At 40.0% G+C, this 24,847-nt stretch overlaps 1 protein-coding gene across 2 annotated transcripts in view; it reads left to right on the top strand.

Annotated features, from left to right (window-relative positions):
* Window positions 1-24,847, top strand: part of GALNT18 (polypeptide N-acetylgalactosaminyltransferase 18) — a 207,513-nt gene that overhangs the window by 90,034 nt on the left and 92,632 nt on the right. For both annotated transcript variants that reach the window (XM_017726304.1, XM_008644053.2), the window contains exons 3-4: window positions 2,479-2,671; window positions 12,376-12,542. In XM_017726304.1, the coding sequence (XP_017581793.1) occupies window positions 2,479-2,671; window positions 12,376-12,542 (360 nt within the window). The remainder of the gene's footprint in view (window positions 1-2,478; window positions 2,672-12,375; window positions 12,543-24,847) is intronic.

Here is a 24,847-nt window from a genome sequence, read left to right as displayed (position 1 = left end):
ATAACATTTGCAGAAATGTGCTGCAGATAGCAGGTTTTCCTCCCACAGGAGAAATGGAACTGATCTCTCCTTTTTGGTAATAACTGAGCAGATGAATGTGCCTACCTTTGTATTGCTTCAGGCAGTGCTGCTCATGGGTCACCTTTGAGCCTTTGCTGCCAAGGACCATTCTGCGATTGCAGAAGTGCTAAGGAGGCCTGGCTGGGAGACCTCAGGCCATGACCTGTTTACAGAGGTCAAGGCATCAAATGCACTTAATGACTAGTCAAAAAGCAGCTGATGGTCTTGTAATCATTATTGTTGTTTCTTGTGAGAGACTGGCTGGAGAAAGTTGCTTCCCTCAAGTGTTTTTAGCCAAATAAAGGAAAGAAAGACTTCGTCATCAGAGATGCATGCTTAATTCCATTGATTGGAATTGTAATTGAAAGTTCCTGCTAATGTGTTTTTTTTTTTTTCCTGTGGAGCAATGTATCGAAATAACATGTTTGCTTAGCATACAAAAAATTACTGCATTTGGTAAGTGGTTTAGTAGTGCTTGTAAATTAAATTCACAGATATCCTTTGCTAGAAAATCTTAAACTGAGATACAACCTGGATTACTGAGCACTTTTTCAATCAGAAAACAGCAAGAGATTCATAGATCACTTTAGGAAATACTCTTGCCCACAAAATCATTTGATAAAATTCAATATATGCCTGTGTGAGAGTGAGTTTGTAAAGACAGTTGTTTCTGGGATGGCTCTTCATCCCTGAAAAGACAGAGACATCTGTGACTTCCCATGCTGCTGTGGTTTTTGAACTGGTATTCAAATGCTATTCTGTCTTTTTCAAGTTAGGACCCTCTAAAATGATCTGAGTTTATCAAACTTTAATCATTTCCAAGCTCTTCTCTCTGACATTACCCTGTGGTAGCAGGGCCTGTCAGAATAGTTTCCTCCTTTGACTGAGGGGTTTAGTTTGTCTTTCATCTTTGAAGAGTGGGAGCTGATTCCCAAATTCAGGCTGGGAGACAGTACTTTGACAGGTAAAGAAACATTTCATATTTGCAGAGGTGGGAACATAGTGTAGGGATTTTTTTTTAGTTTCCTGTCAGTATTGCCAGGGAGAAGGAGGAGAACATCTTGAACAAATCAAACAACTTAATCTTCTCAATTTATGTTTTTGCATTTTGAGTCCTTTTTAGTAGGAGATCAAAGGATGCTTCTTGGATTCTTTGGGAGTCAGGATTCGGATGGCATATTCTGCTAGTACATAAACTGTTGTCTTTAGGTGTTTCCATGAAGCTTAAACCAGCTCTCAGGCCTTCAGGTGATGCGGGGTGCTGAGGAGGACTTTGGGGACAATTGAAGTTTCTGCCTATGACTCATTGGCAGTTTTTCAAAAGATTCACTTATAAATTTCATCATGTGCTTTGGGTTGAGAGCAACTGTGTATGCTTTATTTGATTGGGTCACTGTTAATGGCTATGGTGATTGTTGATAAATAATTAGACCTTCCAGAGAAAGAAGAAGGTATTTTTTTCTTTGTGAGGCTCTAGTTTATGTTGACAAATCAGAGTCAAGTAAGGCATTTGATCTTGCTTTACTGGTGTTCTGTAGATTGTAAAGTGTTAACAGAAACAAGGGGTTCTCTGGGTTAGATTATGTGGTCAGCTGTGATGTGTCTGTCACAGAGAGCTCACAAGTCGCCTTGAACAGACTTTCTGAGCAACTAAACATTGAGAGTGAATACTGTGATTTCATTGTACTGGAGCTCTTCTTAAATTGAATTCTAGGTATATCTTTCCACCTCCTCTCTGTTTGGCATAGCAGCCGGAGGTGTGGCCTTGTGAAATGAAAACCTTTTCTAATGACACAAATATTAGAAAGTGATGATCCCAGTAGCATCATTGAACACACCTAAATATGGAGTAAAAATTCAAATAGCCTGGATTGGTAAACTGGACCGTAACGTTATTGCATGTCTGAAACTGGTTTGCTATTTAAACGTGGATGCCAAGCCCAGTGAATTTTTTCTCTGTTGACTATGTAGTTTTAAAGAACTTATTTTCCACACAGACTTTGGCAGCTGTTTTGTGCATTATGTACAGATGCTGTGTTTTTCCCCTTCAACACTTCAGTCTCTTCCTAGCAACATAATCTAGGCTGAAATTAAATAGTTCATCTTAGTATGTGAAAGCAAAATAACATTCTTTTCTGATAAGACTCCTTCTGAAATTTAATTAATTTAGATTTATCAGTCCTGGCCTGTAGTCAGATTGTGATAAAAAATAATTGTTTCTACTTAACTTTATTTGAATATTGAATTTTGAGCCTTAGGTGCTAATAGCTACGCTGACACAAGAATATGCGACTGTATGTCATGGGAAGACTTACAGGCAGCAAGTGGAGCTGAAGTTACCCTTTGTAAAATAACAGATCCTTGCAACTCGTGGGATGGAGGTCTGAAATTGTTTCCTTTTGTCTTTGTCTCTCGTAGAAGCTCCACCAAAATTGGAAGACAACCCTGCCGAAGCATTCACCGACTCCTCCCTCTTCGCTCACTGGGGCCAGGACCTGAGCCCTGAGAACAGACGGATCGCCCTGAAACAATTCCAGTACTACGGCTACAACGCCTACCTGAGTGACCGCCTGCCGCTGGACAGGCCCCTGCCGGACCTGCGGCCCAGCGGGTGAGTCCTGCGGCCCCCCTTTCCCAGTGCGGGGTGCCCCCCTTTCCCAGTGTAGGGCCCCAGCTGTGCAGCCTTCCCACTCTTCATCACCTGGAATGATGTTGTGTTGGATGTAGGTTACACAGGATGGCCAGAATGAGTAATTTCTCTCAAATGTATGAAGGCTGTAAGTTTCAATTGTCTTCTGAAAAACTGCTGTGCCCTAAGTCAGTCCTGTTAGAAGTCCCAGTAAGTATTCATTAAAATTTCTTCAGCATCCATTGGAAGATTAAGCTCACCTACAATTTACATTGGATTGCAGGTGTGTTTTTTCTGCTAAAAGAACCTTTTAATGCTAATTTTCAGTTTTATCAGATAATCAGGCTAAAGAAGAACTGTTTTCTTTGCAAGCCCAGAACTGCCTGATTAAGGTCGGTCAGCAGTGAAATTTGGGAGCTTCAGTGGTGAAATACACCTTTGAGCCAAGCAGCTGAAAGCCCGGGGATCCTCCTGCCCCGGGCAGTTCTGTGCTCGGAATCATGCGTGTCAGGCAGGGTGAACGCATCCAGTGTTATTCCACAGTGGCCTGGGGAGGTGGATGGGACCAAGGGAGGGAACAACCTTCCCTTCGGTGCATTTGAGGCCTGTGTGGGTAGGACTCTTCAGAGACACTGAATGCTCAACTTTTTTTTGATACATCTGATCCTTTGAACAAATAGCAGCTCTGGAGATGGAGAAATGGGTGGAGGGAAAGGTGCTTTTTTTGCAGCTCATTAAAAAAGGAAATCATTAAAATAAACATGCTGGGCACTTACTGAATCAAATGGGATCTTATTCACTTATTCTAACCAAATATTTAATAACTAAAGCAGTAAGCAGTGCATTTTGCTGCACATTAAGTTGATGATAGCAAAAATATATGAACCCCATCCCAGGCAGCACTTAAGCAGTATCTATGCTGTATATTATTATGTATTGCATTTTAGAAATATTTTTGTTGCAGATTTGCTGAAATACTGACTTTAAGGAAATCGAAGTCCACCCAATTGTATTTGTGTTTTGGTTAAATCAGTTTAGCAGTGCCTGTAGGGACAATCTCTTTTTTGTTTTTTAATTGTAAACTAATCCAGAGGAAAAAGAAATCTTTTTAACTAGACATCAGTGATAGAAGTGTTTTGGTTCTTATAGCTCTTTTGAAATTACTCTTATGAATGATTTAAATATAAATTTTTTATAACTATGTGTTTTAAAAATTAAAAAGATGGAGAAAATGAATGTTACTGTAGCTGAAAATAATATAAGGTTCGGATTTTAAAAGAAACTCCAGTTAGAAATGAATCATGATCCTAATTCCTGTGAAAGTTTTTGTCCTTTGCTGACTGTCTGCCAGAAACATGAGAGACATCACAGTATGTTTAGGGACACATACATGCAAAATAATGGCATAGTAATGGTAGCTCAGGCAGATTCCCCACACCCATTGTGGCTAGGGAGCAAGCAGGGACTCTGACACTGGAATGTAGTGAGTTCTGATCCTCAGGGAAATGAAGTGTGTTGTCAGGCAGCATGCAAAGTGTTTGCTGTATCTGCAGCACCCTGTGGAGTGCAGAGCTACAGGTGTTCTGAAAGTCATGTTGTTGAAAAAAGAGCTCCTGCTGCTGACAGGCAAATTCTCATTTGTGTGAGAGCACATGCATGAATGTTTTGGAGAAAAAAAAAAAATCTACCCTGTGAGAGTATGGTTCTAATGTATGTTTGGGATTTCTAGCACCTGGTTTTTAAGCCAAGTGTGTAAGTCACTTAGCGAGTCTGTATAGCTGTATTTAAATTATCCTTGGGCAGGTACTGGGCTCAAGCAGCACAGCATGAAAGCCAAGGACAGCTTGGTGTGAAGAGAGCGTGCAGCAAGTGGCACGGAGACCAAGTTAGTCAGCTTTGCTGGACCTCAGTCAGTTGTGGTATTTCTGTTCTGACTAGAAATGCACAAAAGCACAGATATGACAGAGGCACCACAGTAGCTCTGGGCAAAGTTAGCCAAGGTCTAACCAAGCTCATTAGCCTGGATTTAGCAGTGAATTCTGCAGGAGTCAGCATGACAGTGGAATCCCAGCAAAGGCTTGTGACAGGTAGATAAAGGAGTGGAGCTCGCATAGTTCTGTCTGGGCTCAGTGGCGGTCTGTCATCTGTATTCAGAACCTATCGTATGAAATACAGGAATTTGGGAAGACAACAGCACTTGTAAATGAAATCTAAGGTAATTCATACACTGGTAGCCCCAGTTGAGACCAGGAGAATCAAGTGACCTGCCAAAAGTGTGATATTAGTAGCCCCTTTTATATCATACTGGTGTGACTCAGCTTTGACCTTTCTGCCTGCAGTGCTCTGAGAATTCACATCTACAGATCTTAGCAGGGGAGCTCAGCATGTCTTTGCAAGGTTCTGCAGTGAGAAAGGCCATTCCACATGTGTAATAACACCAAATTATAACATGCAGCATTTTCTAGGGTTGATATTGTCAACATTAAATGCCATGGCAAAAGCAGAGGACGATTGGAGATTGCTGAGCCGCAACACACATGGAGAAGAGGGCAAAAAACCTAGCCTTGCCCAGTCCTCCAATGTGGGTGTCATGAAGAGGCAGTAGACCACATTTAGTAGTTAATGCAGTGAGCTCTGCCCAAGCCTCTGAACTCTGGCCTCTCTAGAAAAAGGTCATCATCAGTCAGATGGAAACATCCAGCAGAGTAGAGTTGGGTTAGGCTGTGGCAGTTGTCACACCTTTCAGAGGGACCTTCTCATGCTTGAGGTACTGCAGAGTGGTTTCTGACCCTCTCTACAGCTGTGAGCCTCATGTCCCGTTCTGAATTTGGTTCCTTTTTGCTGTGAGTATTTGTGCTAGTACAGGGTGTCCCTAGCACAGTCCAAAATAATCTCTTATAAGTAAATAAGAGATTAACTGCCCTGGATACTTCAGCACCCTGAAGGGGGCACAGTTTTTGCAATACTCAGTATGACAGTGCAGGCTTTATTGTGGAGTATTGCATACACCGTCTCTGCCAGGGCCTCCACTGATTTAGTGCTGCTGAATTTGGGTGCTCTGCTGTTCACCACCCTTCTGTGCATCTATTAGTCCATAACCTATCTGCATCACAGACCCATAAATAGCTTCTGGCTCTAATGAACTTGGAAGCACTGAGGAAGGCAATGTTGCCGTTGTTGCATGCAGGAACAGAGGATAATAGTTCTATGTTAGTTATAATTCTGTTGCGCTCATTACTTTTAGTAGGGCAGGCAGTACCCACAAAGCTTGTTATGAGTGAAATGTGAATGAAACACACTCATGCAGAAATTCATTATAACAAGTTAGGTTGTTTAGGGGTCCTGAAGGTGTCTACCAAACTCCTTTTGAGTGGATGCACTTAAGATTCTACTTTGTTGGCTTGTAAATTTTTGTTGCCTGATCTATTGTGCTGAAGCACACATGGGAGAGGGAGGTAACACTCCTCTTTGCTTATGTGATGAGAGAGGGAGGTGTAATGGGAAAGGTTTGCAGCAGGACCCCAGCAGAGGAACTGTTTCAAAGAGTTTTGCTCCTGCATGGACTGTTACGAAGGAGCCTGGCCAGTGAATGCAATACAACCTTTTCAGTCAGTGTAACTGAGTGGAAGAAAGCAAAGAAGCAAAAGAAAGAAAGGTAGGAAGGGTGGAAGGGAAAAGAAGCATTTAAAGCTCAGACATTTAAATTCTGTCAAATAGCATGGTACTGCATGTGGCTTGCAGCAGGTTTGCCCTTTTCCTGGCTGAGCCAGTGCTGTTTGGCATCTAGGCAAGTGCAGAGAGGTCCTGTTTGCTGTGCAGAGAAGGGCTTTGGCTATTTTGTAAGCACTTCTTTCAAACAATTCACCGCTCCCAAACTGATTACTTAGAGGCTCAGTTTGGCAAGGGACAATGGTAGAAGCCTTGAGGATAGAAAACCTAGGTTTGTGATAAAGTGGGCACAAACAGGGCAGGCAAGAGGTCCCCTGAATGCAGATGGGACTACAAGGAAGAAAAGTCAAGCACTGGCTGATTGAGGAGAGTGATGTGGTTTAGGACAACAGTTGTTTATTTGTGTCCACCTGTCTAAAATGTCCATCAGCGTTACGGTGGTAAACACAATCCTGGGTGTAGCATGCATCAGACTTGTATACAAGTTTTTCCTTTATTAAAACTGATGTAAGAAAAATATATGATTTCAAATAGTGAGGTTCAGGCTGGGCATTCGTATGTTACCTCTGCTCCTCCCCAAAAGCCAGCTCCTACAGACTTGCATTCTATAAACCTTTGCTTCCACGTGTCCCTGTGAAAGAGTTCTGTTCTGCTGGGTTTATTTTAGTGATGGATATGGCTCCATGTTAATTTCTGACCAAGTTCTTTTGTTGCTACTGGTAAAAGAGAGCATTAATATTGCTTGTTGTATTTGATGTTTCAAAGGAGTCATTTAAAAAGAGCACAAAAGCCTGTAATGTATTGTTTTGGACAGAAGTCCTAAAATTACCAAAGCATTCAGCATTCTTGTTAAATACCTAATGTTTAATTCTGTCACATTTCATGCGCTCTTTAACTTAGCTCTCTACCTCTGATTCTTCTTTTTCTCGTCTCACCTTTGTCTTCAGAGTGGCTCCCAGCAGCAGTGTGTGCTGCCTGAGCAGCCACCCTCTGGGATTCTGAGCTGAGCTTCAGTTTTCCTGTTGGGATGTAGCTCCTCAAATGGCTGCTCTAGAAGTGTTTAATATCTCTGGCAGTGATATCAAATCTGCTGCAGTCTTCAGGCTGCTGTAATAACTGAAGTTAATGATGATGTACATTTATACAGGAAAAAACCCACCTTTTTATGCTAGCCTTGTTAGCATAGCTCAGCACTTAGAATACAGGTAATAGCAAAAGGAGAAATGATCACATAATGAAATTATAAACATAAATGCATAAATAGTCGTGCTGAAGTTCTTATAGTACTCTGTTCTTTTAGCCAGAGTTTTAGTGCTCTTTATTTCATTTATGCCAGAATGGGACTTTTTTTTAACTCCCATGTATTTGAACTTCTGTTTACCATTTTGGCTATGGACAAAATGTTACAAGTTCTTGAAGAAAGTACAATTCTATTTCTGCTTGTGCTTCTGAGACATTCTTACCCTGTTGGAACTAAAGCTCGCTCCCATGTATGTTCCTCAAACAGCACTTGAACCCCAAGTGTTTTAATAATATGCTTATTGTATCTTATGTTTAAAAAAAAAGTGGAATATATGCTGTAAGTGGATTTTTTTTTTTAACCAAAAAATGGGGTTTTGCCATTGTTGGCTGTGATACTCTTGGTGAAAGATTTTCAAAGTTTGCAGAAAACAATTTGTGTTCATAGTTTATGTACATATTTGTAGAAGGTCCCAGAGATTAATACAGGAAATCATTTTTGTTTTGCTGCTTTAATGCATAGTTATGCTAAAGTAATTTTAATGACTAATGACTGGCTAAATTGAATTATCACAATGCATAGAGGAATATAGTTGTCTTGTGGACAAATATTTGACAGAAGCTTCATAATGTATGCTGCCCTCCATTTACCAGAGCTGTGCTTGAAATAGAACACCAGGAGTTTCTCTAAATTTCTGGTAACCATGACAACTGCTACTTTAGTGTTATTAGCCCAATGTAATTTAGCAGAGTGGGTTGCTCGTGGTAATTTTTTAGCTTTGTTGAAGTGATACTCGCTGTTGCAGCTCTGAATGTCATTTGGAATGTGTATTTGAAATTCAGTGGTTACACCGAAATACGCTGTGTGCCTTGTGGATGGTTTGTTTGGGGGGAGCCTCCTGGTGTGAGGGGCAGGTCCAGGGCCCGCTCTGAGCCCAGGATGAGCCCTTGGCGGAGCCATCATTGACACTTGCACGTTGTGGTTGCCACGCAACCACTCCATTCTCCGAGCTTAATGGATCTCAGATTTCCATCCATACAATTTCCTCTCCTCTTCCCCCCTTCAGCATATTTTAGACACACCCCCTCTTGTTCTGTAGCTATTTTTTGTTCATTTCTATCATTACGGAATTTTATTCCTCATAGAGCTTGGCATAAAGATGATGACAGACATACTTGTGAAAATGCACAAGGCCTCTACATTTTGTGCAGGATCTGGGGCTGGGTTAATTCTGATTTGTTTAAATAAATAAATAAAAAAAAGGTAGGTAAATTTTATTGTCATTAGCTGATATGAAAAACAATGTGGACAGGAAAAAGTGTTTTTTAAAAACTACACACTTCGAAAAGTAAGTGAATTTGAGCTGGAAGTAAAGAGAATGAATGAGTCTAAATTTAAAAAAAAAAAAAAAAGAAAACATGATGTCAATTTAGGAATGTACCCTCATTGAAAATTAGTCTTCTTGAAAAGACTAAAGAAATTAGACAGAACAGGAGTCTAATTCTATTCTCCCTTGTCATTTGTAGTTATGTTTTAAGATATGGTGGTGCAAAAAGAGAATCAAATGACAGTCACAGCATTAAAAGTGTTGCTCTTGCTTGTACAAGTTGCCAGTAATGAAAAATTTTGTCCAGAGTGATAAAAATTGAAAATATGTAGGATGTAAATGAATGCAGATGGGAAAACCAATACAAATAGTTTCTTTTAAATGGGTGGAAGACTTATCAGAAGCAGAAATTTTGTTTGAGCTTTTCAGTTTATGCATGGATTTATGGCAGGGCAGCATTGTAGGTTCTTCAAGTGGTAATACTGAAGATTATTTAGTAGGTTTATACCTGTTAACTAGTTCATAGTCTATTAGAAGCCAAATTTTCAAAACTTGGATGTGTTCACTCCATTTTCCATGAACAGGTCTGTTCTTCAAGGAGCTGGATCTGTAATGGTTTTAGCATCTTTTGGAAAAATGTGAGTGTTAGTATTTAATAATTCTAATGTGATTATAAGTACAGGGACCTCCCAGCCACTTTGAGCCTGAAATATGCACATTGGAAGTCCTTTTGTCAGATGCCACTTAAACCTGGTGGCCCCTAAAACTCACATTTGCCAAAGATGCACCTCACATTTGACAGTGCTCAGCCCAAGTAAATCTATACCTGCTTCAACTGCTCAGTCATCTGGGCAAGACTTTTAGAGATTGTTTTAAGCAGGACTTTCAGAGATTGTTCACCACAGAAGGTGATCTTTCTTTAAGGAACAATTTCAGAGGTTAAAGTACTCACTCTAGGGTACAGGAGGCAGGTGTGGAAATCTTTTCTCCTTAAGAAATTTTGAAACCTAATGTGTGTCTATACAGTTGGGACTGTTTAGCCTGGAAAAGAGGAGGCTTGGAGGGGATGTGATCAAGGTAAATACCTGAAGGGAGGTTGCAAAGAGGGCAGAGCCAGGCTCTCCTCAGCGCTGCCCAATGGCAGGATCACAGGCAATGGGCACAAACTGAAGCACAGGTTGTAAAGCCTCCACCATTGGAGGCATCCCAGCCCAGTCTGGATGGGGGAAATGCTGTTCCTGGGCAGCTGGCTCTAGGGGACTGCACTTGAGCAAGGGGTTGGACGGGATGACTGCCCGAGGCCCATTCCAACTTCGTCCATGCTGTGATTTTATGGCATCCCGGTAAATTGCCCTGACACTTGACTTGCAGGCTCTGTGAAGGGTCTTTTATTCCTTCAGCCAAAACGGCACTTTTTAAAAGGAAACAGTAAATATTAGCTTGAAAAAGAAGTAAAAATATGTTTACAAGACCTTCTGTAGCATTATAACCTAGAAGATTGGACATAGCCATAAAAAGTGAAGTTTAGGGTTTAAAATGCGTGAGCATTCATTGGAACAGGTGCTGCAGGTCCTTCCTCCAAGGGATTTATGCTAAACATGAGGTTAGAGAGACTTGGTATCACTCCAGCTTAGTTTAATTTCTCCACAGAAAGTGGAATGACCCTGAAAAGGGGGACTGAAAAGAATCCCACCAAGCTGGCTGGTAGTTAGCTCTCTGGGGAGATTGGAGAAGATTGACCTCATGCTCCCTCTGTCCTGCTTGAAGGTTTTAACTCCTGAACTACTGGCTAAAAGAGGAAAACAATGCTGCCTTGCACTGCTTGTCTTCTGAAAGAAAACGAAGCTCCCCTTGCCTCTTAGTGTAGTGCTTTATCTTGCATAAAATCCACTCCTGAAAGCTTTAAAGAGAACTTTTCATTCTGATGCTGAAAGCTTTCTTACCAATGAATAGAGGATTACCACACCAGTGGAAATACAAAATGTTTTTGGAGAGAAAGTTCAGACTTGTTATGCTGCAAGAGATCAAGCCACAAGTGGGAATCAGTAAATCCAAGCACCATTTTAATTACTTCCCTCTGGTATTGATGCCATGGAACAAAAGGCTGTGGATCTCTTTGATGAGGTTTCATATTTGTTTTTAAGAGGTGTATGAACCAGGTTATTAAAAAATATAGTGTACACTTTTAAAGACTTGAGCTGTTAGTACTTTTTCCAGACTGTGTTTTCTGTTTTATATGACTTTATAATTCTTTTGCATGATGACAGAGGCAAAAGTACCTAAAATATTAAATAGCTTCTTTAATGTGATTTCCATCAATTTCAAACCAATAACTGAATTGATAAAATTGGTTGACCAGCTGAATTTTGAATATTACGTGTATCTCAGTGGGTTTGGGTGTCATGTGTCCTATGCACTGATTTTTTTCAGAACCTGTAAAAACATAGAAGTAAATTAATCATCTTGATTGAATTTAATTTTGTATAACATCCAGCACATGAAGAGGAATGCTTTTGTGATACTTCTCTGTATTTATTTGCTACACAAATTAAAATACAAAATCCAAAAAGAATTTTTCTCTTTGACCTGGAGAACAGATTTAGTTAAGGAGTCATATTCAAGCATGATGTAAAAATTCTGAATCCATCCATGCTTTCTGTATGGAGAACGTTGGCTGTTAGTAATGCTTTCCACAGTTTCCAGGAGTTCCTGGATGTAGTGGACTCTGGCATCTGGAGAGAAGATAGCCACTCAGAGTTGTCAGGAGGTGGAAAAAGGCATTAACATCAATCATTTCCATGTTCAGAGTCTATCTGAAAATGCTGCCTGAGTCAGTCTGTGCCTAATTTCCACCTAGTAAACGGTTTCAGATCTGAGAAAAAAGTAGAATTAATTGTTGTTCAGAAACATTGCATTAAAATACTAAAATCTGCAGAGAAAAAGTAGTTAATTCCTTTTACTCAATTAATTTGTGGCTTTATTTAAAAAGCAAATATTTTGCTGACAGTTTAAAATGGTAAAGTGGTAAAAGAGCTTTCTACTCATAGTTGAAAGATTTGAATCCTTTTTGGAATGAAGGAGGTGAAAAAAAACCCCAATAAAACACTAAGGAGCTTTAAAGTTGTGGGGAGCACTTCCATACTGCTGTTTCCTTAAGCAAGTTGGAATGTGGCTGAAATACCTATTTTTGAAAAAGGAAAGAAAATGCACCAGGTTGAGAGTAGTCCTCTTTCTGATTAAACCCCTTGACTGAGCTTACAGGTAAGTTTTCCCTTGTATGTATTTTTTCTGGCTGCACCTTCTGTATCAGCTTTAGTAGCAGGATGTTCTTTGGAGCTGTATCTTCTATGCATTCTTATGACTGAGGGTAGATACCTCTGGAACAGCTTTTGTTTGCAATGTGACTTCCAGCAGTTTACATCTTTTCTTTTCTTCCACCTTTCGCTTCAGGTGCAGAAACCTCACGTTTCCTGACAGTCTTCCCGAGGTCAGCATTGTGTTCATATTTGTGAACGAGGCGCTCTCGGTGATCCTGCGCTCCATCCACTCAGCCATCGATCGCACTCCTGCTCACCTCCTCAAGGAGATCATCCTAGTTGATGATAACAGTAACAACGGTAAAAGGTTTTGGTTCTTCCCCCTCCTTGCCCCGAGGCTGGATCATACAAGAGAAACCTTGAATTCTGTCTCTTGCTCATCCAGTTGGTGTTTCAAATGTTACCGGTCTGTTTTCTCCCTTCTTTATCCCACACTCTTGCTGGGCTGTCTTGAGCTCTGCACAAGTGGGGCGTTTAAAAGTGTGTACAAAAGATAGAATGTTTAAGGTGTCTGGTAGGCAGAATTTTGAATGTAACAGTAAATTAGACCTAGCAAGTTTTACTCTTACTACTTCAGAGTGTTTTCAAGCTCACATGGTTTCTGTGTTTCTCCTGTTTCCACTGTATGATTCCACATACATACTCTCTGTTTTGTATAAAATGGCTTTCTGTGCTTTAGATTTCCAGTTCTCTTCTCCTTATTAGCAGCATTTACATTGTTGTTTCTCTGCTGTCTGTACTCAGATGTTGCTCTCTATGATCTGAAGGATTGCCCTGCCCATCTCTGATGGTTCAGTGCTTGCCAGGGTGTTTGTCAGTGAGGCCATGTTGGGCACTATTTACAAGTCTTATTTGCTAGCAGCTTTAGTGATGAAATTTTAATAAGCACAGAATGCTGAACTTAAAGAAAAATTCTGCTGTGCTGGGGGGGTTAATTCTGAGCTGCTAAAATACAAGGAGAATTTGAATTTATTCTGTTGAAGGAAAATGCTGAACAAAGGGTTTCTCTTATCCTTGCTATCATGACTGCTGTTATCTGGCTATATCCCTGTAGCTAAATCCTCTGACTTGCTGCTGATCACAAATGTATCTCAGATTTGTACAGAGGAGAAACTTATTGGAAGCAAGTAAATAAGTTCCCCACCCCCAGGCTATGCAGGTCATCATGTCCTCTTCTGCTGACTATGAATGAAGAAAAAAGTACAATCCTGACTCTTCAAAGTACACACAAAACTCAACAACTTGGTGCAGGCCTATGCCTTAAGTTTTGTCATCTCCCTTCTGCAACACCTGGCACTTTGATAGGAAAGAACACAACACTGAAATCAGCTTTGACTGGTGAACCTGGGCTCTGCAATTTGTTTGTGTAAATTCCTTCCTGCACCTCTTAAATGAGAACTCAAAGAATCTGAGTGGCTGTTGGTGCTGCAGAGCCTGAGGTCTCTGGATATGGCTCCTAGAGTTTGAGTCTGATGTATAATTTACAGGCAGTTATTCCAGTGGGCACATGGCAGAGCAATGTCAGAACCATCAGTGTTTCTGAGAGCCTGTCATCACTGTGATGAGCTCACTAACACTCTTTGCACGGTGCTCTACACACTTGTCAAAATTATTCTTTTTCATTATTTCATACCTGAAATAGATAAGAAATCACAGGAACTGCTTTATCTTTCAGGAAAACCTGTCCAGCCACCTTTTTTGTTAGTACCAGTATTGGTACTATACTGTATAATATTTTTATGATTTGCTGTGCCTTTTATTCAGGCTTGCCTCTCTTACCCTCCAGTGCCTTAAATCCTTGGGTTCCTGGCCCCAAGCAGGGAGACAGAAATTGAGTGGAAGGTAACCTTTGGTTTGGCTGCCTTGGCTTGGTGTTACATGTCATTTTATACAAAATCACACTGTGCAGAGCTATAGTTAGTCTCACAGAAAAATTCAACTCTCTACAGGATTTTATGCTACTCCTCTAACCCTTCCTCTGGCATCTCTTCCCTGCAGTAGTAAATTAGATTTCTACAGTCCTCTTTATCCCATAATGTATGCTGAAGACCTGGTAATAGGCATATATTTGGAGCAGATGGATGTTTGGAACAGGAGCAATTGTAAAGATGATTTATGGGCTTTCCTACTATTAGTTTAAATCTTGAAATATTTATTTTAAAACTTACTTTTCCTTTTACAATATTCTGTTTTCCATTCTTTTTTCTCCCTTCCAGCATTGCTGAGACGAATCCTTTATGTCATTCTATGTTTTTGTTAGTAGCTCTTTAGCTTGCAAGTGATGCTGCTTGTAAGATAAGTGGGTTACTCTGGGTTTCCCTGTAATGTTACCTGAGGGGGCAAACACTTGGTTTGTGCATGAAGTGGGCTCCAGCCTCTGCTTCTCACAGGGATCTGTCAGAATCCTAATTATAAGTGGTATTTTTACTCTCAGGCTTTTGCCAGGGATGGCAGCTTCTCTAACTTGATGGAAGATTCCTTTCTGTGATGCCACAGCCATGGACTTCACAGGAAGGAAAAATCACACTGTGGGAAGTGACTAAAAATAAAGAGTGAGACCAGAGATCTGGCAGAGTCCAAATGGACACGTTTTAATGAATCCCGATTTTCTGTTGTCCTGTATTTTGGAAAAGAACAATGCAAGAACTAGATAGGTTGGTTGGTTTGTTTTTTTTTTTTAATTCCAGAAGGCTGATTTCAGAAACCATTAATTCAAGCATAGGCCCAAAGTCTGTACATTTGTCTTGAACAATATGTGCTATAGTATTTTATTTCATGTACTTCAAGGTATGTCAAGCAAATTATCTATGACTTTCTCTAAACCTCAGTGCAGTTTTTCAAGTTCCTAGTTATGTTTCAGGAGACCTCAATTAACCTCTTTGTGAAGTTTCCCTTTTTTAAAAGAAATGTTTGGAGTTAGAAAACTGTGAAAGTGCCACTATGTGCTGTTTAAAAGCAGAAAGTAGATTTTGCAGGTCCTAAAATTTTGTTCCTTTATTTAATAAAGCCATTTGCGTGGCTTAATGTGTGTATTTCACCATACTATCTTTTCTGGTGGAATTTTGATGAAGATTGCTCTGAATTGTTTCACATATGCTGTTAGGTATGTTAGTACTAGAATTTAATTTAATTGAAGGATAAAGAAGGCACATTTCAGTGACTACTGTGTACTGTATAATAAGAACAAAAATTTTATTTAAACAAGCCAAGTATCAGTGTTGTTTATTTGTGTCTCATTTGGGTCTCAGTCACATTGGTGACTAAGCAACGGCACAGATTTCAGATGTTTTACTGTATTTTTAAGTATCAGATCAGAATCTTTCCCATTCTCCTCAGCAGGGCTGTCTGCTTTGCAGAGATAATGTGCACATAAGTGTATCATTTGGCAATATAATTATTTATTTATTTTTGCCTTCAGGAGCAGCAGAATTTAATTTTTATTTTCAGAGGAGAGGCTTAAAAAAATGTAAGTGACCACACCCATGACTGCTAGTGGTTAATTAGATCTCAGAAATGTATTTAGAAGAAGCATTGCCTGAGCTGGAGACTACTGGTGTTGTGGTTTATTTGCCCCCTGCTCTGTGGCATCCTGCTCTCTGGAGATGAGGTTGTGACCTTCTGTGCCACTGGAGCTCTGGCTTGGCTTTTGAGTCCTTTTGCAGGCATTGAGCACCACTGCATTACAAAGTACCTCTTGAAGGTATTTTCAGATGATTTGAAATTTCTCTAAAAAATCTCATTGTGAGCCATGATGAGTTCAGCTTCATGGGGAAGCAGTGGGCATTTGTGTGTCCAGAATATGCCTTGCAAAATTTAATACTATAGCAGTAATTATCATTCTCTAGGATATTTTTTTTTCACATAACAGTTAATAATATTGCAGTAGAGGCTCAGATTTTACAAGGTTTTTTCCTTTTCCTTGAAGCATTACTCATGAATGAAATATTCCTACATGTTCAGTGTAATGATTCTCATTTTGTCCTGAGATTTCCATGAATACAGCTATTGAACTGCAGTAATAATGCTGGATACCACAGGATGTGAATTTTATGCCTTGCAGTGTTGAGAATTAACACAGACTGGTAGAAAGTGGGTCAGGTGCAACTGTATCTATCACCTGTGAGAGGTTGTCCTCAGAACACTGAAAAGAAACTTTTCAAAAAGCATCCAGAGTTTTTCATTAAAAAGTTGTTTTCTTTGGTAATTCCTAAAAGATATTTGGGAATAGAAGATGGTCTGAATTTTACTTTTTTTTCTTTACAAAAGCAGTGATGAATAAGCCTCAAGACTGCTGTTGAAATGCATGCTAGATTTCATAGCACAGCATAATTTGAAGATGGCTTACTTGTAGATCATACAACTATGAAAAACCTATTGATAGCAATCTCCTAGGGAAAACCTTAAGTCTTGGTTTCTTTCCGTTTTGCTTCTTATTCTTCCCTTACCTGAATGTCAGGAAAGTTCCAAGACAAACAGAAACATCTGAAAACAAGGAAATAGGCAAACTATATCCAAACCTGCATTCACTTTTGGGCCATGATTTATGCATCAGGAAGGCTTTGCTTTATCTGCCTAGATTGATGCTCTGCATTAGTTGAAGGTCTTGATGCTGAAATCGTTATTGCACAGTCTTTACACAAGCTCTCAGAGGGGTTGACAGGGACTGACATGAAAAGAGGGCTGTGCAGTGCTGGTTAGGAATCAGATGCTAAAAGGCATATATTTATCTATAGACCAGGAAATCTGTTCCCAGTGTGGATTTGAGAACAGTGTTGGCTGTTGTTACAAACTCTGCATTTTTCTTCAGTAACGTTTAGCACTGCAACTGGAATTAATGAAGGCAATTCTTTGAGCATATGTTCGCTGCTAAGTGTTGTGTGCTGCTGCTGGGACTGCAGTGAGGTGTGCCAGCTACTGGGGATGCGTCTGAAAAGATATAAGAAGGAAATAACCAGAGGCAAACCCTTGTCCTCTGGCCATCTGTTCCAGCCATCAGCAGAAGTTAGAGCATAATGTTCTTATTCAGGGGTGTGAGAGAGTGGCCTGGCCATGCAGTTCAGAGCTCTGCTGGAAAAAAAAATACGAGCCACTAATGTAAATAGACTGTGAGATTTTTGTGAGCACACTGAGTCCTGAGGATAGTGTCCTAGACTGGCTGCAGACTGGTCTCTCCTCTTACTGGTCAGTCCTCATGACAATGGATTTGGTTCCTGCTTTAAAGGGGAGAGGTTGTGGAGTAGGATATCAAAATGAAGTGAGCAGCAGACAAGAGAAGGACAGTGCTGATGAATAAGGCCCTTCTTTTCATCCAGGGGTGGTCTAGTTCCTTGGTCTTTATTCTCTCAGTCCTCTTTCCTTGAAAGACTCCTACCCTGGCAGTCTGCCCTTTTTGAATGCTCACTTCCTTGCCCCATTCCATATGACTCATCCTACTTTGTGGGCTTGTGTCCTTCAATTGGGGTCTCCATTTGGCATGCTCTCACATTCCAGGGTACCTGTGCTTCTTATCATCTCCTCCATCCCAGTGTTTGCCACACTTTCTCACAAACTGTGTTTTTCCATTTTCCCCATCTCACCATTCAGCTTTCCCTTGCTTTTAGCTGCAGTAATTAAACTCCTGCCTGAATCATCCGTCCCTGCCTTCCTCCACCCCCAGTAATAGTCTGTTCCTTCCCTTTTTGGGCATATTTTTATCATTTCCCATTTTCTTCCTTCTTCTGTCCAATGCCTCCTTTTCATGCATGTTTTTCCATTCCCTTTTCCTTCCATTTAAGAATAATTAACGTAGGATACTTTTCATTCAGCTTTTCTAACTCCCCCTGCCTGAACTCCATACTCCATCAGACTCAATGACTCGCATTCAATCACACGAGGGGGCAGGGATAGCATCCCTTGCTGGAGGCAAGGCTCTGGTTTTTGTTGCCTTGGAATTAGAGTTGTATGAAAGCTGTTTGATAACCAGCATGGAGTTTTTATATTGGGAACTGTCACACTCTCCATTCTTCATAACTCCAGTGGAAGGTCCTTAGCCTTCCTTTTCTTGACAGTTAGGAGAGTTCCAGCGCTGTTGGACCGTTTGATTGTGTGGAAGCTCTGTGTGCTCAGAAGGAGTTGGCAGTGACAAAGTGGCCTTTCAGCACAACAGTTATTTTAATCATCTGCAATACACTGTAGATCACTCTGTTGGTATGGCTGCAAAAGCAACATTTCGATGTGTGTGCCAGCTGATAGCAGAACCTCTGTCCACATCAGGGGGCAGCTGTGCAGGGCAGAGCTTTTACTGCAGACTCCTGACATCAGACTTTATGACTCAAGCATTCAGATAATGCTATTAACTGAATCTCCCCTAGCCAGCAGTGGCCAAAAGTTAATGTATGGTCATCTTACCTTTTATTCCATCCATGAGGTAGTTTAGCTCGTTCAGCCCTGATCCACTTGCAGTGTTGCAGTCTGATAAATACCTTTTCCTGTGTCAGATTCAGCACACCAAGTCTAAGAGGACTGGCCTTGTTTCATGGTGGCTCTGTTTTGAATCCCAGTGTGCCAATTCATACTGTGCTTCTATTCCACATCTGCAGTGTCCCATGAATGACAAGTAGTGCAATGCACAGTCAGGGTTTTCTTGTCCTTCATCCCCACGCCTGTCCTGCCACCCTCTCACGACACAGTGCTTAGTGTGAGCACATTTATATGTGCTCTCGTGTTATTGGTCATAGCAAAGCCTAAAATATATGAATGAATTACAGTTCCAGTTTCTAGGTGATGATAAATAGCTGCACACTGGCACTTTGGGGTATTTTGGAAGAATGATTTGGGTCAACTTACAGAAAACATCATCACCTGTGTCAGGTGTGATTTAGAAGCCATATGTGACCACACTGAAAGGCTGCAGTCACATTCACTGAGAACAGGCTTGGTTTGAACTCTTCTGGTAGTAATGGGGAATTCACCCTGTGTGCTTTGGAGGTGCTCTGGGCTGGTGGCATCCTGACTCTGAGGATGACAGCACATAAATACTGCCTTGGCCCACTTTTCAGTACCATCACTGTGATTTTAGCCTTAAAATGAATCTCCAGAGATCTCTAAAGCTTTGCTTGATTTAAAACCCCATTTATTTTTCCCCCCACTTTTTCTCTTCTCTCACGTTTGTCAGATTATTTTGCCTTCAAAAATGCTTGAATGGTTTTTGTTGATAATGTTCTCAAGCACATGTCACTAAATTCAAGTAGCAGCCACATGTATAGATTTGGTGCAGTGACAAACATTCATGCAGAGCTCATGAGAAAAGTGCCAATATCTGTTGATGTCAGTAAGATACTGTGGTTTGATCTGATTATTTCCTTTTGAAATCTTTTCCCATGAAGTATTCAATAGAAATAGTATTTGAAATATTTTAGTAATGTAAGCTCTTATGAGCCTGAATGACTTCTTAAAGGATTTCTGTCTCTTTCCTTATCAAAAGCATGGCACTTATAATTGAAAGAGTTTGACAGGGTGTGGGGAAAATACTCTGTAGTGTCAGACAAAGGAGTTAAAGGATTTTGTCCTACAGAAAGTTAAGAAATAGAAATTGCCTTTTAAATGAACTTCATTAAAATTTACCTTTTCTTCTCAACCCAAGCATACTTTTCTTAAAAAGAAAAATGAATAAAAAGATAACTTTCATAAAATCACTGCCAAGTTCTTAAAGTGGTGGTAAAACTTCCTGCCAGAGCTGATAATTTCAAACACTTCAATTTCTTTGTGATAGAACCTCAAAATTCTTGATGTGTTGAAGGGTCCAAAACATGATAAGAGATTTGCCTAAGGAAGTATTTAAGAGTGTTCAAGTATATCACTAAATGATAAAGATCAGTTAGCAAAATATATTAATAAATTACAGATTATTCTATGGTCACCACACAAAGGCACATTTATAGGCATTGCTAGATATTTTAAAGGCATTGTGGAACCTACTGTAAGTCTAAAGTTCAAGTACAGAACATTTTAACAAAGCACATGTGAATTCTGAAAAAATAAATCAGTTCACGTTGGCTTTTCTCTTGCTTTTCTGTAGATATGCAATGAGTTGTTTGAAAGTGTTCTCAAAGTGTATTTGATGGCCAAATTTTAAATTACTTGACTTTACTTGTTCACTTCTAGTAATTTCTGGGGATGTTACTAAAATGATGTTCCTTCCTTTCACCCTGGAAAAGTAACCTATTTAAAGTAGTGTGCTTCAAGCAGCAGCCTGGGAAAGCTTTGGGGAAGCTCAACGTAAAACTTTATGGAAAATGTGATGGAGGTGAATAAAAGCTAAAATTTTCATTTATGATGATGCAATTAACAGCAGAAAAATGAAGAGTTAGTGGTTAGGCTGTGAGAGAGTGAGAATTCCTGCTTGTTTTTCCTCACCTGGTTTATTTGGAAAAAAATGTTTTGTTTTCCTTGGGCCTCCATAGCCAGAGGTGTTGTTAACACCACTTCGTGGAACACTGTTGTGAGAGTCTGGGTGTATGTGAGTCCCTATGGATGGAGATACAGGTTATATGCTGAAAATACAAAACCCCTTCATGTTCTTTGTGGTTTTCACAAGTGCCTAGAAGTCTGTTAGGATTTTGGGTAAGTTCTGCAGCTGAGTTCCTACAGAACAGGGCAAATCTTGCTCTCCTGGCAGTCTGATAGGGACAGCTTTTGACTGGGGACCTGCGTGGAGCTGAATTCTCCTGCTACATCCCTATGGCATTTTGCAGTGGAGTTTGTGAATAAACTGATTTTTTTGCGTATTAGTTTCCTTTCAAGCATAATCTGAGAGCAGTGGTAGATGCTTTTTGGTACCAACTCAAAGGACAATTTGCCTTTCATTAAATTTAACAGGGTTTGTCTGCACTGCAGTGTGAACTCTCCACTAAGTAATTCAGAATCATGATGAATGCTAAATAATATGGCAGCATGAATCATTGTTGTTTTCGTTTGGCAGCAGGGAAAGCCTTGATGGAATTGCTAAGTGATCTCAGTTCTCTCCAGATAGCTCAGTGTCGGCTGCTGCATTGTTCCTTTGCTCCTCTCTGACACACTCCTTTGGCCCAGTGCCTGTCTAATCATTGCTTAATGTTTCAAAAGCTGCCACCTTCTATTTGAAGCAATCTTTTCAAGCAGTACAAATACCAGAAGATTTGCATACAGTAGAAATAGAAATAATTGGAAAACTAAAGTAAAAAAAAATAAATAAGAAATGAGATGTTAATAGCATTAATGTTTTATGAAGGTGAAAAAACATACTGCGTAGCTAATCAAATTTTGGTAAAGTTCTAGGAAGCTTAAAGATATTTCTGTGGCTAAATAGATGGTCTATCAGTCTTACGTGCTATGAAATAATTATTCCTCCCAATCTATTGCTTCTAATCTCAAGCTTTGCTCATGTACACGAAGTGGAAAGAGAACAACAAGGTCTTCTAAAATGAGAAACAAGTTGCGACTCATTTGCCAGCAAATAAACAAGTTGACAACTTCTCTGCCAGCAAATAAACAATGATTTCTGGTTTTTTATTGCCATGAATGACTGCAGTGTCAGTACTTGAAAAATGTATTTACATTCCCATATCGAGTAAGTGACTGTGATTCCCTGCCTTGGAGTGTTATTATTACTGTATGGGCAGCAAGTTTGAAACATCTCCCTGTAGCCTGCTTCTTATATGAAATGTCTAGGATTACATTTTAGTGATATTTGTGCCCTTGAAATTTCCTTGTTGGTAGTTCATAGGCTTTGACAACCAGTGAAACTGGGTAGCACTGGGTCTGGTTTTGTATGTTCTCTCATCAGGAATCTCTGTTCCCAAAGAAATGTTTTTTCTCTCTACCAATTTCCCCCCCTCACAAATAGGTAAAACTCAAGGAATACTGAGGCAGAAGTTGTGACTGTGTGTATGGTTAATATCTCACAGGCAAAGACAAAATGTACTATTAAATACTCTTTGTGCTGCACAGTGTTGTATAAAAGGGCAAGGACTGAGTGAGGCTGTGCCATGACAACCTCTGGAATGCCTTGTGTCCAAGAGGGAGACCTGCTAGACACTGAAGGTTCCTGTTCTTCTAGGAATAGATCTTATGGCATCTGAGCTTAGAGCATTAGTCCAACCTGAGAGAAGAGACTTGAGGAAAGCTTTTTTACCAGAAATACTCTGCTATAGCATAGCCAAGGAAAAAAAAAAAAAAAAGTAGGTCAGTTAAAAGAAAGGGAGATTTTTCTGACTGAGAAGCAAAGACTTTGTCCAGAATTCCTTGTTCCTGGGGAGCCCAAAGGTTGTGTAAGGACAAGAGAAACAGTCAAGGTTATTTTGCCTTTTTTTTTTTTTTTTTTTTTTTTTTTTTTTTTAATGGTCTAGATCTGCACACTGCTAGAGCTATCTGAAGTAAGCAATGTCTGACTTTTGAAATTTTCATTTAGTCTGTCTCCTTGCTTCAGCAATTATATCTCCCAGAAGAGAAGAACATCACAAAATAATGAAGTTACAGGAAACCTCAATGGCTTGTTAAAAGGAACATCATCACATGTGGGTACAGAATGATCACATAGCTCATAGGAAGAAAAATGTCAGATGAAATAAGAGAATTTGTTCTTTAGCTTTACCCTACAAGCCTGAAAAGATCGGTTGTTACAGAGTGATACAGAAGTACTTTACAGGTTGCCTGATACTCAGTTGACCCTGAGCAGTATTTTATGTAACTCTAACTAAACTTTCACTGATCTACTCTTCTTCTGAAATCTGAATAAGTGGCTTTATTACTGTATGCCCCCGTAGGAGCTCTGGGAAGAGTTTGATGGCAGGGAATGTTGGTAGTTCATATCCTTGAAAATTCATTGAGCATGGGAACTGCTTGGTGTTTCTCTCTCAGATGGTCCTACAGCAGCCTGGACTACTCTACAAAGCTTCAGACATCATGTGGGCATGAGCACTTCTGCAGGAGACAGACCAGTAAATCCGGTTTAAAGCAGTCAAAATTGCTGTTTTACTGCATGCTGTAGAATGGGATTTTCTGTTGGTTTTGCAGATGTGCACTCACAGTCCCTGAGGTGAGAGTAGTACAATAATTTTAGTGTTCAAGCTTCCATCACAGCTCGTGGTGCTGGTGTGCTGCCTTTCTCAAAATGGTGCTGAGATTAAACTAAGCATGATACTAAATCTAAAGAACAAGACTAGATACATGAAAGCTCTCAGTTGAAAATTACTTTTAAAAACAAAAGGGGGGAAAGGGGTTATTCAGCTACTTTAAGTTTTTAGGGTTTGTTTTACTTTCATTTTTTATATAGCTTTTTTTATCCTTTGCTTATGTCAGTACTCCATCTTTACCAAATATGTAAAGCTTTTAGGTTTTGTTTCTAATTTGAGGAACCAGTCTTGAAAGGTGCTGACTCCTAGGACTGTTGTTCATTAACAGGCTGTGTTCTACAGTGTGATATAGGTTCTTTTTCGTGACATAGAAAAATATTATCCATAAAGTTGTATGATTAGGCCAGAGAGTGTTACCACAAAATGAGGGAAATGCAATCCTTGAATGCATCTTCCAGTTGTTAGGTCAGCTCACATATCCCATCTCCTCAAATTAGAAATGGTTCATCGCTGAAAGAGAGTGTTGTCATCCCAAATGGGTGTAACTGGAACCTCTGTGATCCTGCCAGCTCTCATCAGAAGTTTCAGTTCCGTGGAGCACCCATCTGAGACCTAACAGGGTCTACCAGGAAGAAGATTGCAAAACTGAGCCTGTGTCACTTTCAGAGATCTGTAATTCCTACTGCAAGCTCTGTGTAGGTTAGCATTGTCCAATATTTGTTCTTTTTATCACTCTTGCAATCAGGCACAAAAATTAGGAAGTCAGGGGTCTTTTGAAATACCTAAAAAGAAAAACCTCAAGGAAGGTGAATTAATAAAATGGTCTGTTAAACTAACCATCGTTTTATGGCGCTAAACTTGAAACACAGAGAGATGACTTAAATGCAGTAAAATGGGAAAAAAGAGGTCTAATCAGCTTTACTTAGAGTGGAAAGTGCCCTAGAAAAATATGCCTGTTCCTTCACAATATATCAAACTGAGTTTAATCAACTGTGGATTACTGCATAATAGCTCAATCAACTTCAGGTCAGCAAGAAAGAAAGTAGAGGAATTTTTTAGTAGAACTGTAAAAGAAAGATACATGTTCAATAGTTCGTTTGGCTTCCTGGGTTAGGATTGTCAAAGTTATCAAAGTAACATGAAAAACGGCAGTGTGTGATTTATCTCTCTCAGGATCTTATGCACCAAGAGTTGGCTCTGATCTATGACAAAACATGTTTCAAAAATTGCATGAATTTTGACGGTGTTGCACAGTGTTGTGTGCACCCCGTGGTTTAGAGTTCATCTAGAGTATTTGCTAGAAAAACGCTGAGCTCTCTGGATGGGCTCTGCTACACTGCTGCTCTGGCTCTTTTTTCCCTTCCTAACAGAGCAGTAGTGGGAGTGATTGATTTAGTACAGAACAATGATCACTTAGCTCAGACTAGATACAACCCGAGTTAGCAAATCTGTGTGCTGGAGATGGATTTTATAGCAATTAAGTTTCCACACTCAGAAACTTTTAATTGCAGCAGG

Source organism: Corvus brachyrhynchos, unplaced genomic scaffold (assembly GCF_000691975.1).
Source record: "Corvus brachyrhynchos isolate BGI_N302 unplaced genomic scaffold, ASM69197v1 scaffold281, whole genome shotgun sequence".
Taxonomy (NCBI): domain Eukaryota; kingdom Metazoa; phylum Chordata; class Aves; order Passeriformes; family Corvidae; genus Corvus; species Corvus brachyrhynchos.
The sequence above is the reverse complement of the archived record's forward strand: the minus strand, read 5'-3'. Positions and strand labels throughout refer to the sequence as shown.